Genomic DNA, 16,035 nt, shown 5'->3' on the forward strand with positions numbered 1-16,035 from the left:
TGACCCTTGGCTGGTGGGAAGCAGGGGAGCGAGGCTGCCCTGGTCCTCTTTTCTTCTTGGGGGAGGTCGGACGGTGAGGAAAACCCGACACCGGACTCGCTCCCTGGGTAGACAGAGTAGCCAGGCTACTCTGTTTCCCATACGTAAAGAGGAATAAGAAAAATTAACAAAGCATGATGCCCTGCAAAGCAGGGAGGTCTGCCTCCTGCGACACTAAGCTAAAACTGAGTTGCTCTCTCCAGACTGGAGGGGGTATAGCCTGCAGGGGAGGAGCTAACACTTTTTTAAGCCTAGTGTCGCCGCCTAGTGGCAGGAGCAGCTATACCCACGGTCCTGTGTCCCCCAATGAACGAGCGAGAAATTAATTTCCAAAGAATCTCCTATTAGTCTTCAGGGAAAAACGGACGGACGCAACACGGATGTGTGTTAGTGATTTTCACGGACCCATAGACTTCAATGGGGGTGCTTGGTCTGCATCGCGGATCAAAGTAGTGCATGTCTCCGTGATTTTTTTACTGACCCTCGGTCAGAGTTCAGCATGAAACCCTATATGTTAACGAAATAATTTTTTTTCAACAATAGATGCCACCATATAGCATCCATTTAACGTACACGTCAAGTCTATACATTAAACGTGGGACAAGAACGTGGTCTGAACCCAACCTTAGGGCTCATGCACACGACCGTATGTATTTTGCGATCCACAAAACACGGATCCGCAAAAAAAAAAAACGATGACATCCGTATTGCATCTTTTTTTTTTTTTTCCCCCGGATCCATTGTAACAATGTGGACAAGAATAGGACACGTTCTATCTTTTTTTGCAGAACAGCCATGCGGACATACGGAAACGGAATGCACTGGGAGTCATTTACGTTTTTTTTTGCGGACCCATTGACGTGAATGGTTTGGGCTGCAAAAAAATGGAACAGACACAGAAACTAAATCATTTTTACCAGATAGTGGACACGGTTAAGACAAATCCCCAAAAAACAATGGCAGAATTGCATTTTTTCCTGCTTCCCACTACATTGTGGTACCGTCAGAAAGTACAACTTGTCCTGCAAAAAACATGCCCTCCTACAGCTGCGTAAATGGAAAAATAAAAAAGTTATAGCTCTTAGAATGCCGAGAATATAAAACGACCGCACGTGAAAAGGGGCGGCCATCTTGCCAACCACCGTGCCAACCAAGCAAAAATTGGAAACTAAGCGACATTTGAATTAGAAACGAAAAGACAGAAAATAACTGCATCAGGAAGGGGTTAAGCAGCGACTATTTTCGGTGCGGCAAAAACAACCCTAACCATCATCCAGCTACTTCATGGCGGTCGGTTGGCACAGTGGTTGGCAAGATGGCCGCCGCATTTCACGTTCAATCCCGCTCTCGCGAGATTTGGAGCCGTCATACCGCTCCCAGAATGCTTTGCCAGCCCTCTTCCTGCGCGGCCTGAGGTGAGTGAGACATGGCTGACGAGACCGGCTTTGGAACTTTGCGGTGTAATCCGCTTTCTATCTCTGCCATCCTGTCCCGGGTGGCGGTGGTTGTTGCTGGGGTCTTTGAGTATTATGTCCAGGTGCGGGATGGAGCGGTATGAGGCGAGTGTGTGCGCAGGGCAGAGGCCGCCGGATAAGCTGGGGACGTGGCCTTTCCTCCGGGTGTCATGGTGGGCAGGTGTTGACAGTGAGCCCGTCACCCCCCGCCACCTTCTGCGGTGGTTGAGGCTGATGGCGGACGCTGGGTAACTGGCATGTACCAAGTGTCCATACTGGCAGGCTCTTATTTACAGTCCTAGCAGGCCCCCCTCCGATTCTCTACTTGTTCAGGTCCTTAGTAGTAGAATGCTGTCTTCTGGGACTGTACCATGACAAATATGGGGGGGTGAGTAGTTAGTGTCCCTCCTGTTACGGGGTAGGGTTTGTAGGTTTTTACAGCCGCCGTGATGACTTCTTAGGACACCTTTGGATTTAAGGATGAAAACACTCTCAGGTCTGAGCGGCTGCGATCCGTCCTGGGGGCTCTCAGCTGCACTCCTGACGGCTCAATAACGTGGTTTCTTTCCTCCAGGTAATCTCTGAAAATGGTCCGCTACTCACTTGACCCGGAAAACCCCACAAAATGTAAGTCCTGTTGTCTTCGATGCCGTATATGTCGCACAGTAGTGAAATAACAATTTGCCTGTGAGCATGCTGGGAGTTGTAGTTTCACACTGCCTGAGGACTGCTGGAGTAATCAAAAACTTTATCTGTGTTCTCCTGCAGCATGCAAGGCCCGGGGGTCCAACCTGCGAGTGCACTTTAAGGTAAGCAAAGGCCAGAAGCTATTTCTCTTGACCACCAAAACCCGAATCGGCATGCGTGCCCAGCCTAGAGGTTTATTTCAGTGGGCGAATGGGAATAGGCAGCTGTCGTGTGTGTGTCCAGCCTTAGATCAGGGCCCCAAGTCATAGACCTCAGTGCAGTCTTTCTATGGGGGGTGACAACTATGCATGCTGTCTTAGGGTACTTTCACACTAGCGTTATTCTTCTCCGGCACTGAGTTCCGTCACAGGGGCTCAATACCGGAAAATAACTGATCAGTTTTATCCTAATGTATTCTGAACGGAGAGAAATCCGTTCAGGATGTCATCAGTTCAGTCACTGAACGGTGTTTTGAATGGAGGAAATACCGCAGCATTGATTTACATTGAAATGTATTAGTGCTGGATCCGTCCTTCCAGTCTGCGCATGCGCAGACCAGTAAAAATGTGAATAAGAAAAAATAGAAACTGATCCGTTCTTGCAATGCATTTGTGAGACGCATCCGGATTAGTCTACAAATGCTGTCCGTTTGCATGCAGATTGCCGGATCCGGCAGGCATTTCCGGCGACGGAATCGCTTGCCGGATCACTATGTGAAAGTAGCCTTAGGAAAATAGGTAGATCTTCAGAGTTACCAGGTGCATACTTGGAAACCGCAGCAACATTGGTAAACTTCCCCCATTGTGTGCGTTCAGTCATTGAACCCCTTTAGAGGAATGGCGTATGAATCTCTCAGCCCTATAGACGTATGATCCTGTGCTGTACATGGAGGCATACACGCTGCAAAAACTGGATTTCAGCACTAAGTGCTGTTTTGGAATTTATTTTTTTGACACGTTGGGGGAGATTTATCAACACATGTGCAATGGGAAACTGGTTTAGTTGCCCAAAGCAATCAAATTAATCTTTTAATTTTAAAGGTGAAATCTGTGCTTTCTATGGTCAACTAAGACAGTTTTTTCTTTTCACCGCTCTTGATTAATCGCACCCATTGTTGCTAAGGGACATTATACTGTATATCGCTAGGATATATGTCCCCATTGTCTGATGGGTGCGGGTCTGGAGGGTGCATGCGCAGCCATCCGCCGTTCATTTCTATGGGGCTGCCAAAAACAGCCAAACGCTGTCTCAGCAATTTGCGTCTTCCCCATAGAAGTAAATAGGAGCTGTGGCCGTGCAAACGCGTTGCGCTCCCATTAACTTCTATGGGGAGAGTGTTTGGCGGTGCCCGGATCATTCGGCCACCACCTTCCCCACTTCGTTCTTGATATAGGGGCGGGTCCCGGAGGTGGGACCCGCAACTATCAGATAATAGGGGCATATCCTAGCGATATGCCCCGATTGTCTGAAATGGGGATACCCCTTTAAAGGGGTTGTCCGGGTTCAGAGCTGAACCCGGACATCCCTCCATTTTCACCCAGGCAGCCCCCCTGACTTGAGCATCGGAGCAGTTCATGCTCCGATGCTCTCCTTTGCCCTGCGCTAAATCGCGCAGGGCAAAGGCATTTTATAGAGTTCTGGTGACGTACTGGGCTCTCTATGGGGCTGCCGGGAAGCCTGGTGACGTCACCGGCACTGATGGGCGGGCTTTAGCGTTGCCCTAGCCAGTAAAACGGCTAGGGCAGTGCTAAAGCACGCCTATCTGAGTCGGTGACATCACCGAACACTGCTTCCGCCCAGCAGTGTGTTGTAAACAAAAGAGCCCTTGCCTTGCGCGATTTAGCGCATGGCAAGGGAGCGCATCAGAGCATGAGATGCTCCGACGCCAACATCAAGGGGGCTGCCTGGTTGAAAATAAGGGTATGTCGGGGTTCAGCTCTGAACCCAGACAACCCTTTTAATGTCCCTTTACACCGGCAATACAGCAACAAATTATGGGGAAGGAACCGTTCATTCCCAAAAATCTGATGCTCACTGGTGGAGGAGACCGTTGCTGTTACATGCAGTGATCTCCTCCATAGTTTAAAGAGAACCTGTCACCAGGATTTTGTGCACAGAGCTGGGGACATGGGCTGCTAGATGGCCGCTAGCTCATCTGCAATACCCAGTTCCCATAGCTCTGTGTGCTTTTATTGTGTTAAAAAACAGTTTTAATCCATATGCAAATGACCTGATATGAGTCCTGTATCCGGAGATGAGTCAAGCGGAAAGGAGCCCAGCACCGCCCCGCGTCCTCCGAATCTCCTCCTTGCTGGCTGACGTCACAGAGCTGGAGCGCTGAAATCTCGCGATGCGCGAGCTAGCGCATGCGTAGTTCGTTCCCTGTGCTGATGCCAGCACAGGGAATGAACATGATGCCGACACTGCGCATGCGCTAGCTCACTCATCGCGAGATTTCGGTGCTCCAGCTCTGTGACGTCAGCCAGCAAGGAGGAGATTCGGAGGACGTGGGGCGGTGCTGGGCTCCTTTCCGCTTGACTCATCTGCGGATACAGGACTCATATCAGGTCATTTGCATATGGATCAAAACTGTTTTTTAACACAATAAAAGCGCAGAGAGCTGTGGGGACTGGGTATTGCAGATGAGCTAGTGGCCATCTAGCAGCCCATGTCCCCAGCTCTATGCACAAAATCCTGGTGACAGGTTCTCTTTGAGGAGTAATCTCTAATGCCATTGCTGGTCCCCATACAGACCCGTTGTTTGCCGACAGCAGATAGAGTTTATGCAGCATAATCTGCTGGCAAAAAAAGTTCATTGGTTAATCAGCGGTACATTTACACCCCCAGATAATCGTCCTATGAACGCGCATTACCAATTATCTTTAAGATTCTTGACCCATGTAAAGGGCCCTTTAGGGATGTCCTTCTGGATTGGATGTGATCTGTCTTGTTCTTTTTCTCAGAACACTCGGGAAACTGCTCAAGCTATTAAGGGCATGCACATCCGCAAGGCCACCAAATACTTAAAAGATGTCACTCTGAAGAAGCAGTGCGTACCCTTCCGTCGTTACAATGGAGGTGTTGGCCGTTGTGCCCAGGTCAGTATGCTACAGCTTGTTAACCAATGTGATGTATGGTGTGCCTGATATCTTATTGGTTGTGGAGGAGGATCACCGTGTAGAGGCTTTCTATCGGAGTTGCAATGATGACTATCTTAGGACACCTTTGGAATAACCATGAAAACAACCATTTTGTTCTGAGCAACTCCAGGAAATTTTACTAGATGTTGTACACTAGTTTAGTGTTTGCTCTTTTTTTCTCATATTTAAAGGGGTTGTCCGGGTTTAGAGCTGAACCCGGCCATACCATAATTTCACTCAGGCAGCCCCCCTGATGTTGGCATCGGAGCATCTCATGCTCCGATGCGCTCCCTTGCCCTGCGCTAGATCGTGCAGGGCACGGGCTCTTCTGTTTACAACAACACACTGCCGGTGCAAGTTTCTGCACGGCAGTGTTCGGTGATGTCACTGGCTCTGATGGGCGTGCTTTAGCACTGCCCTAGACGTTTTACTGGGTAGGGCAGTGCTAAAGCCCACCCATCAGTGCCGATGACTTCACCAGGCTTCCTGGCAGCCCCATGGAGAGCCCCGGTACGTCACCGGAACTCCTGAAAATGCCTTTGCCCTGCAAGATTTAGCGCAGGGCAAAGGAGAGCATCGGAGCATGAACTGCTCCGATGCTCAAGTCAGGGGGGCTGCCGGGGGAAAATGGAGGTATGTCCGGGTTCAGCTTTGAACCCGGACAACCCCTTTTAAAGGGTTTTTCTGGTTTCATATATTGACGACCTATCTTCAATGTCAGATTGGTGGGGGCCTGAGTGCCGGTTTGAAGAGAATGCAGCGCTTATACAAGCTCTGTGTTCCCTTCACTGTTTACTTGCTTGCCCTAGGCAGGTGTAATTACAACGTCTCTGTCCAATTCTGTTAAATGGGAAGGAGCAGTTGAAGTTACACTCCAACCCATTCAAATGAATGGTGCGGGGGAGATGTAATTACACCTTCTCTCCGTGGGAGTCAGACACCCGTCGATCTGATATTGATGACCTATCCTGAAGGTCTGTAAAGCTGTGCCTTGGTCACATAAGGGGCCATCTAGTAGCAGAACCTTAGCATTTTGTCCAGGCAACTTCTTAGCAGTATATATGTATGTAGTGGTCGATGAACAGCTCTTCAGTAGTTCGCCATACAGAGAACATATCTGCTCTATTTTGTTTCAGTTGTGAGCCCCTCTAAGGGTACGGCCGCATGTTAACGAATCCTGATGCAGTTTTGGGAGACAAAACCAGTGCTATCAAAACAGAAGTCTTATCCTTTCTCTCCTTTTATGATCGACATCTGATTTTTGGCTTCAAAAACTGCAGGATAGTTTGCCATGAGGCCATACCCTAAAATTTTAATGCACCTGGTTTGTTTCTTGCCAACCCCATTTCTTGACCCCCTAATGGTGATTAGCAGAAGACGGCTTCACAGGAGAAAAGTGGTATAACATGGCTCATGTTCAAGTGAATAGATGACGGTTATCCAGGGGACTACAGCCTTTGGCACTTCACTACTGTGGTGGATCTAAAAATCCCGGCATGCACACTTTCTTTGCTGTTCTTAGAAGTACCATATATGTGAATGGAGCATGCTGGGAGTTGTAGTTTCACAACAGCTGACGTGCCAGAGGTTGCCGACCCCCTCATGTAACTCATGGTTCCAATTAGACCTTTACAGAGGGAAGTCTCTTTTCAGTGGTTCTGGCTAACACGGGGGTGGTGGTATGGGTTCCTGAGCTGAGACCCCCTGTATTAGCTATGTGGACGAGTTGTTCTGATGGTACTGCCACTTATTAAAGCGAACCTGTCACCGGGATTTTGTGTATAGAGTTGAGGACATGGGTTGCTAGATGGCCGCTAGCACATCTGCAATACCCATTCCCCATAGCTCTGTGCTTTTTGTGCAATTTAAAAAAAAAAGTGTATACATATGCAAATTAACCTGAGATGAAGGAGCACAGCACCGCCCCGCATCCTCAGCTTTCTAATGTCGGGGAGGAAGGACGAGATTCTGAGGATGCGGGGCGGTGCTGGGCTCCTTCACGCTGGACTCATCTCAAGCTAATTTGCATATGTATCACATAGTTTTATTTTTATTTTTTTGTTTTTTTTTAACACAATAAAAGCACACAGAGCTATGGGGACTGGGTATTGCAGATGTGCTAGCGGCGGCCATCTAGCAACCCATGTCCTCAGCTCTATACACAAAATCCCGGTGACAGGTTCCCTTTAAGAATCTTCATACTGAGTGTGTAGACTCCCAGGTAATAAATAAAACTGCCATTGTGGTGCCCAAGAGTCCGTGCTGGTGGAGTTTTGAGTAGTCCTTGGTTTGGTGACTGCTGTTTTTTAATGGTGTGGTGACTGTTTATATCCATAAGGTTTTTAGCTTATTTTCTTATTTTTCTTGCAGGCCAAGCAGTGGGACTGGACACAGGGACGTTGGCCCAAGAAAAGCGCAGAATTCCTCCTGCACATGTTAAAGAACGCAGAGAGCAATGCAGAACTGAAGGTAGGTCGTGCTTTACATCTTTTCTGGCTGTGGCCAACATACCAGTCTTAATTAGAAGGATTGGACCATGAACACTTATTTTTTTTTTTCACCCAAATAAACTTTTAATTGCTGGGGTTCCCGCCAATAAAAAAATGGAGCGGTAGTGTGTGCTCAGAACCCTGTGCTCTTTTCACTTCTGTGGAACAATCCCATTTAGAGTACCTGCACACTGTACGGATCAGATGCATTTTTCTGCGAGGATTTTATTTTTATTTTTTATTTTTTTTGTGGACTGTATGTGGAGCCATTCATTTCAGTGGATCCACAAAAAATACGGAAGTTAATCTGTGTGCATTCTGTTTATGTACGTCCACATGTCCGTTCCGCAAAAATTGTCTGCACTACGGACAAGTATAGGACTGTTCTATTAGGGGACAGCTGTTCCGGTCTGCAAAATACAGAATGCAAACGGACGTCATCCGTATTTTTTGTGGACCAACAAATACATATGGTTGTGTGTATGAGCCCTAATACAGTAACTGCAAATTATGAGATGAGACAAATATCATGTACACTTAGATTTTCTGTTTTGATATCTGTACTGGTGTGCAGGTACCCTTACAGTGAATGGAGCTGTGATCACACTACTACTCCATTCACACAGGGCACTCCTGTAAACTGCACAATGTGTCAATACTGGTGGCAATGATGACTATCTTAGGACACCTTTGGAATAAAACATGAAACCAATCTTTGTTCTGAGCCTCCAGTATTCATTCATTTCATTTTATTTATTTTTTTGTTTCTGTCCTCATACTGGAGTTGCATATATGTATGTGTGTTTTATAGATATATAATGCTGAGTGTTTGTTCATGTTCCTTTGATTCCCAGGGTTTGGATGTTGATTCTCTGGTCATCGAGCACATTCAGGTGAACAAGGCCCCCAAGATGCGCAGGCGAACCTACCGCGCTCACGGTCGCATCAACCCTTACATGAGCTCCCCCTGCCACATTGAGATGATTCTGACCGAAAAGGAGCAGATCGTCCCCAAACCAGAGGAGGAAGTTGCTCAAAAGAAAAAGGTGATTTAAGGTTTTGTGCTTTACGCTGCCAAGGTGTTCGGTTACTGGGGTGGGACAGATGTAGATTGCCTCCATGTTAAAGGGGTGTTCTGCCAGAATCGTGTGTCGATCTACTGGTTAGGTGTGAGATACTCCAGTTACATTAGCAGTGGCATTCATAATTTTCCTGGTAGCTCATCCAGCCTAAAAAGGACTTGCTCAAACTTTTTAACCTGTTAGTGACCACCAATAAGTTTTACTTTGTTCACAAACTGGCCTTAGGCTAGGCCCCTGCCTTTATTTGGCGATCTGGTCAGGTATGCTTAACCTTTGGCCCTCCAGCTGTCATAAAACTACAACTTATTGCTGTAGGCTGTCTGGGCATGCTGGGAGTTTTGCAACAGTTGGAGGAAAGCAGGTTGGGCATCCCTGGTCTAAGTGCTGAACGGGTCTCCCATGGAGCGCTGGGCTCGTGCTCTAAAGGCCTCGACAGGCAGAAGTGCCAATACAGGTCATTTAACCCCCTTAGATGCTACAAACAATAGTAAACACTGCATCTAAGCGGTTGAAAGGTAGGGAGCTCATTCGGTCAGGCATCGGCACACCTGCGAATGTATGCCCACCAGGCTGAGCCTCTTCAGCGCAGCCTCATGGTGCCTGTCAGTATAGCACTGACAGTATAATACACTGTACTGCATAAGCAGTACGGTGTATTATAGAAGCCTGTTTTGGTTAAAGTTAATTTTAAATCTAGTTAGAAAGTCCACCTTTTTCCATTTTTCTTTTTCAATGGAAAAAAAGTAGCAAAAAATAAGATCCCTTCCACATATTTGGTATTGCTGCATCCGTAACGACCTGTACTACACAATTTTCATTAAATTCATCCCACATGGATCACCAGAAAAAAACAGCCAGAATTTTATTGCTTATTTGCTACTTATGGGAAATGTGTCACCAAAATTTCATCTGGCAGTTAAAGCCAGATAGTAACACATCCCTTTTTATTTTCCTAATCTGTTTTTATTTTCAGATTACAGATTAGTTTATTTCCTGAACATAATTATGGGGCGGCCATCCTGCCTGAGCTGTTAACAGCGTTTACAGAGCATTAAAAAGAAATTGCTATAAGGCAGCCCCATAGTCCATAGACACAATGGTCAGGAGGGGACCTCAGTGACTTCTATGGGATAGTTGTCTGGCCATGCTCTGTGACCTGTGAAGAGGTCATTGTACAGGGAAAGAATAGAGAACATTAGACAATCGCCTATTGTGAATGGCGGATCCTGTTTTATCTGTCATTCTAATCCAGTCTATAATATCACCTTCGTGATAACTGCAGTAAAGTAATCAGTACACAATAAGTGCGGCCAATTATTAGACATAGTGGCCAGTGCAAAAAATGCTGGATTTTTTTTTTTGTTTTAGTTAAAGTATAAAAAGTCATATGAAAAATTAAAAAATAACAATATGTTAAACAGGTCATTTTCTGACACATTCCCTTTAAAAGAATAGAATAATAAATGATCAAAAAGTTTTTCCCTTCCCTCCTCCCCCAGAAAGTTTACAGTTAATGCATAAATTTTGAACCCCAAAATCATGCCATTAAAACTAAAACTTGTCCCGTAAAAAAAAACAAGCCCTCATATAGCTATGTTGACGGAAAAATAGTTATAGGTCTTGGAAGGCAAGGGTTAAAAAAAAAAAATACTTGGTCACTAATGGCTTAAGTGTGGGCACTTTCCTCAATTGGCACTGCTTCATTGAGTTGTCTGGTATGTCTGTCAGCTGTGCTGGCCGTTGTTCCCAGGTCAGTATACCGAGGCTCTCTAACCAGGGTGAAGTATGGCGGCTCTTTCAGATATTACAGGTTGTGGAGGAGGATCACCGTGTAGAGGCTTTCTGTCAGAGTTGCAATGATGACTATCTTAGGACACCTTTGGAATAACCGTGAAAACAACCATTATGTTCTGAGCAACTCTAGAGTGCGGGTTCACCAAGCTGTGCAATTGTCACACAGACAAAAGGGTCCATCCAAGTGGAAAATTTTGCTGTCACCTCTCCTGACGTGTCAGTTTTAGTAACTACTTGCATTTCATATGAAATAACAATTATAGGGCTTCTATTCTTATGACTGCTGTGCCATTCCTTTGTTGTTCCTGCTAAAAGTTAAAGGTGGTTTCCCCCCCCCCCCCCAGAGGTCAGAGAGCGTGCACTCCTGCCGGTCAGCTGTTTTGCAGTAGCTTCAGCAGAAGAAATACACCTGTCCATTGTGTTGTGGAGCTGGTGGTAGCTGCAGTGTTTAGTTCACTTCAGTACACTATACAATACTGTATTTAATTCAAACCTTTTAAGAGTTTTTTTTTTTTTTTTTTAACCTATTTTTGAGAAAACAGTAGAAAGTACTTGACAAAATATAAATCTGACATCAACATACATAGTCATTACAAAGCCAAGGATATAGCACATCATAGGAATAAACAAAGTCTGTATATCAGATATAAATCCCACTGTATTGCAATCCCAAGTGGGTTTACCCCCTTCATACAAAAATCATATGACTTCCTCCCATTCTTCATTTTCTATTTTCTCCCCTAAAACCTAATGCGCTCCATAATAGTGTGTAATATATATTTATTTACTTATTACATCTTTCAAGATTTTAATGGGAACATTTACCGGTCTTGCTAATGTCCTGCTGACACATGGGCACAACAGGCTATCAGGGCAAGTATTCAGTGTCTTCTATTCCATGACAGCAAGAGGCAAACTTCCAACAGTAACTGAGCTTTAGGCATAATGCACACGACCGTTGTGTGTTTTGCGGTCCGCAAACCGTGGATCCGCAAAACACGGATGGCGTCCGTGTGCGTTCTGCAATTTGCGGAACGGCACGGACAGCCATTAATATAACTGCCTATTCTTGTCTGCAAAACGCGGACAAGAATAGGACAGGTTATATATTTTTTAGCGGGGCCACAGAACGGAGCAATGGATGCTGACGGATCCGGAGTGCGGTCTGCATTTTTTGCGGCCCCATTGAAGTGAATGGGTCCGCATCCAAGCCGCCAAAACTGCGGCTCTGATGCGGACCAAAACGGCCATGTGCATGAGGCCTTACTCTGAGTGTGCAGTGTACGGTCTACACGCGAGGACCTGAGGGCTGTGCTCTTGTGGACAATTTCTGACAGAACTATTGCAAGGCTTGTGTTCTCCGCACTGCAGAGGCATTGGATGCTGGGCTTGTAATTGTGGAAAACTAATGTTAGTAGTTGTGTGGTTTTATTGTCGTTTCTTTCCTAAAAGTGACACTTGCCATTTTTGTTTTGCAGATCTCTCAAAAGAAGCTGAAAAAGCAGAAACTCATGGCTCGGGAGTAAAAGTGAAATGTACAGAAATAAATTGCGCCCTTCTAAATCCTGCTTGTGTTTTTAATATTTTCAGTATGTTTCACCTGCGTACTGTCAACTCTGGGTTCCTAGGAAAGTGTGTGGGGGCTGTCCTTCTAGTTTGCTTACATCTGTTCTAAAGGACCCTGCAGATATGTTTTTCTACCCCCCAAAAATGACAAAATAACCACTTGTGGTTTTTCTGCCAGGTTTTGCACACATGGCCCTTAACAAAAATGGCGTAAGCTTAGATCGGCCGTCTAGACCTGCAGCAGATTTATCACAGACGGGCTGGATGATGCATCTGGTGCAGGGACAGACACTTTTCTTTGCCTTACCGCATATTGGTTGGATTATAGATTTATTTGTACTCTAATTTTGGCACAATTTGGGGGCAAAATGGCACATAATACGATCCGCCCCTTTCCAGTGAAGCTCTGCCCCTTATCTCAAGACAGGGGTTGGTTTGTAAAGGTAAGTGTGGAAACCGTGCATGCTCGGCAGACAGATTTTTGGCACAGACACATTAGTAAAAATTGGGGCCAGTAAGTTACCAGTTTTCTTCATGCCAGTTTTCCCTTATAGAGAAGGTGGTGTCAAAAGTGAAGAGCTCCAGCATGCTGCATTTTTCAAAAGAAGCAAAGTAAAAACAAAAAAATAATCAACAAAAGCACCACGAGCCAGAAAAACCAGACTTGTATGTCCTGCATTTCATGTTTCCAATTGACCAGGGGTACTTAAGTACTTTTTTGTAAAGGTACACATACCTGGGTCTGCTTTAGGATGAATGTCGTAGCTGCAAGAAAAAAATGTAGAGGGATGGCACCAGTGGCATGTAGCCCTACATAAAAAAAAAAATTCCCACAATAACCCACACATGTATGGTAAATCCACCTAATCCCTTTTCTGCCACCTAACAATGATGCCCCTCAGTATGATATCCCTTTAGTGCCCTCTCACAGCAGGGTGATCCCTTAAGAGGCCCCCTTAAATGTAGAACAGTTTGTCCACTTCAGCCTTTCATTCAGGGGAAGGCAAAAAAAACACCATGAGGTAGACAATTTTCCTAAATTTAGTGGAATAAAATTTATTCCGGACTCCAATTAGAATAACTCCCTGGATCAACAATCCTTTTTCAGAAATCTATATCCTGTAATATTATTACACTCTAGAAATACATTAAGGCCCCTCTTGAATTCCTTTATTGTACTCACCATCACCACCTCCTCAGGCAGAGAGTTCCATAGTCTCACTGCTCTTACCGTAAAGAATCCTCTTCTATGTTTGTGTACAAACCTTCTTTCCTCCAGACGCAGAGGATGTCCCCTCGTCACAGTCCTGGGGATAAATAGATGATGGGAGAGATCTCTGTACTGACCTCTGATATATTTATACATAGTAATTGGATCTCCCCTCAGTCGTCTTTTTTTTTTTTTCCTGAAGTGAATAACCCTAATGTTGATAATCTTTCAGGGTACTGTAGTTACCCCATTCCAGTTATTACTTTCTTTGCCCTCCTCTGGACCCTCTCCAGCTCTGTCTGCCTTGTTCACAGAAGCCCAGAACTGTACAGAGTACTCCATGTGTGGTCTGACTAGTGATTTGTAAAGTGGTAGGACTATGTTCTCATCACGGGCATCTATGCCCTTTTTGAGGCAACCCGTTATCTTATTGGCCTTGGCAGCAGCTGCCTGACACTGGCTTCTACAGCTTGGTTTGCTGTTCACTAAAATTCCTAGATCCTCTTCCATGTCAGTGTTTTACCATTTAGTATGTACGGGTGACTTGCATTATTTTTCTCATGTGCATAACCTTACGTTTGTCAGTGTTAAACCTCATCTGCCACTTATCTGTCCAAGCCTCCAATCTATCAAGATCCCTCTGTAGCGGTATACTGTCCTCTGTAGAGTGTTTTTTTGTATTTTGTTAAATTACAGCCTTAAGTTCAATATTTTGTTAATCTGAATTTTATGTGATGGATCAGAACACAATAGTCTAAGTTGGTGAAGTGAAATGAGAAAAATATATACATAAAAATATTGTATAGAAAACAGAAAATTGGCATGTGCGTATGTATTCAGCCTCTGTTAGGAAGCCCATAAAAAGCTCTGGTACAACCAATTACCTTCAGAAGTCACATAATTAGTGAAATGATGTCCACCTGTGTGCAATCTAAGTGTCACATGATCTGTCATTACATGTACACACCTTTTTTGAAAGGCCCCCAGAGGCTGCAACACCTAAACAAGAGGCATCACTAACCAAAGACTGCCATGAAGACCAAGGAACTCTCCAAACAAGCAAGGGACAATGTTGTTGAGAAGTACAAGTCAGGGTTAGGTTATAAAAAATATCCAAATCTTTGATGATCCCCAGGAGCACCATCAAATCTATCATAACCAAATGAAAAGAACATGGCACAACAGCAAACCTGCCAAGAGACGGCTGCCCACCAAAACTCATAGACCGGGCAAGGAGGGCATTAATCAGAGAGGCAGCACCGAGACCTAAGGTAACCCTGGAGGAGCTGCAGAGTTCCACAACAGAGACCGGATTATCTGTACATAGGACGACAATAAGCCGTACGCTCCATAGAGTGGCCAGAAGAAAGCCATTACTTTTCAGCTAAAAACAAAAAGGCACGTGGTAGACTCCCAAAATGTATGGAGGAAGGGGCTCCGGTCTGATGAGTCTAGAATGGCCGAAAAGTTCAATTTTAAAGAAAATGCTATGTCTGGTGCAAGTCCAACAGATCACATCACCCAAAGAACACCATCCCCAGCGAGACATGGTGGTGGCAGAATCATGCTGTGGGGATGTTTTTCAGCAGCCGGACTGGGAAACTGGTCAGAATTGAGGCAAAGATGGTGCTAAATACAGGGATGTTCTTGAGCAAAACCTGTACCATTCTGTGTGTGATTTGAGACTAGGACGGAGGTTCACCTTCCAGCAGGACAATGACCCCAAACACACGGCTAAAGCAACACTTGAGCGCTTTAAGGGGAAACATATAAATGTGTTAGAATGGCCGAGTCACAGCCCAGATCTCAATCCAATAGAAAATCTGTGGTCAGACTTAAAGATTGCTGTTCACAAGTGCAAACCTTCCAACTTGAAGGAGCCGGAGCAGTTTCGCAAGGAGGAATGGGCAAAAATCCCAGAGGTAAGATGTGGCAAGCTCATAGAGATTTATCCAAAACGACTTGGAGCTGTGATTGCCTCAAAAGGTGGCTCTACAAAGTTTTGACTTTAGGGGGTGAATAGTTATTCACATTGACTTTTTCTGTTATTTTGTCCTATTTGTTGTTTGCTTCACAATAAAAAATAAAACACCTTCAAAGTTGTGGTCATGTTCTGTAAATTAAATGATGCAAATCCTCAAAGAATCCATGTTAAAGAGGACCTTTCATCAGCATCAAGTATGTAAACTGAATATACATACATGGAGAGCGGCGCCCAGGGATCCCCCTGCACTTACTATTATCCCCGGGCGCCGCTCCGTTCTCCGGTTACAGGCTCCGGTAAAGTCATAGTTAGGCTCCACCCATTTGAGCCTCCTGCGGTCTCCTTCTCCTATGCTATAGCGCTGGCCAATCGCAGCGCTCAGCTCTTAGCCATGCTATGATGTCCTTTAATCTTTCCTGGTAAGTTTTATCCTGCAATCCATGTACCAGTTTAGTAGCTCTTCTCTGAACTCTCTCCAAAGTATCAATATCCTTCTGGAGATATGGCCTCCAGTACTGAGCACAATACTCCAAGTGAGGTCTCACTAGTGCTCTGTAGAGCGGCATGAGCGCCTCCCTCTTTCTACTGGT

General features: G+C 45.3%; 1 protein-coding gene and 4 non-coding genes across 5 annotated transcripts; all 5 read left to right on the forward strand.

Moving 5' to 3' along the window:
* The first annotated feature begins 1,408 nt into the window (after window positions 1-1,408).
* Window positions 1,409-12,252, forward strand: LOC120992252 (60S ribosomal protein L17). Its single transcript, XM_040421108.1, has 7 exons — window positions 1,409-1,454; window positions 2,068-2,120; window positions 2,262-2,302; window positions 5,144-5,278; window positions 7,691-7,789; window positions 8,664-8,855; window positions 12,164-12,252. Exons 2-7 carry the CDS (start codon window positions 2,081-2,083, stop codon window positions 12,209-12,211), a joined length of 555 nt encoding a protein of 184 aa, XP_040277042.1. The 5' UTR covers window positions 1,409-1,454; window positions 2,068-2,080; the 3' UTR covers window positions 12,212-12,252.
* LOC120992636 lies at window positions 1,935-2,000 on the forward strand. The gene has a single exon (XR_005777035.1). It is a non-coding gene; the product is annotated as a small nucleolar RNA SNORD58 (small nucleolar RNA).
* Window positions 5,378-5,445, forward strand: LOC120992633. Its single transcript, XR_005777032.1, has one exon. It is a non-coding gene; the product is annotated as a small nucleolar RNA SNORD58 (small nucleolar RNA).
* LOC120992635 lies at window positions 8,472-8,538 on the forward strand. The gene has a single exon (XR_005777034.1). It is a non-coding gene; the product is annotated as a small nucleolar RNA SNORD58 (small nucleolar RNA).
* On the forward strand, window positions 10,743-10,810 carry LOC120992634. Its single transcript, XR_005777033.1, has one exon. It is a non-coding gene; the product is annotated as a small nucleolar RNA SNORD58 (small nucleolar RNA).
* Window positions 12,253-16,035: the final 3,783 nt, after the last annotated feature.

Source organism: Bufo bufo, chromosome 2 (genome assembly GCF_905171765.1).
Source record: "Bufo bufo chromosome 2, aBufBuf1.1, whole genome shotgun sequence".
NCBI lineage: Eukaryota > Metazoa > Chordata > Amphibia > Anura > Bufonidae > Bufo > Bufo bufo.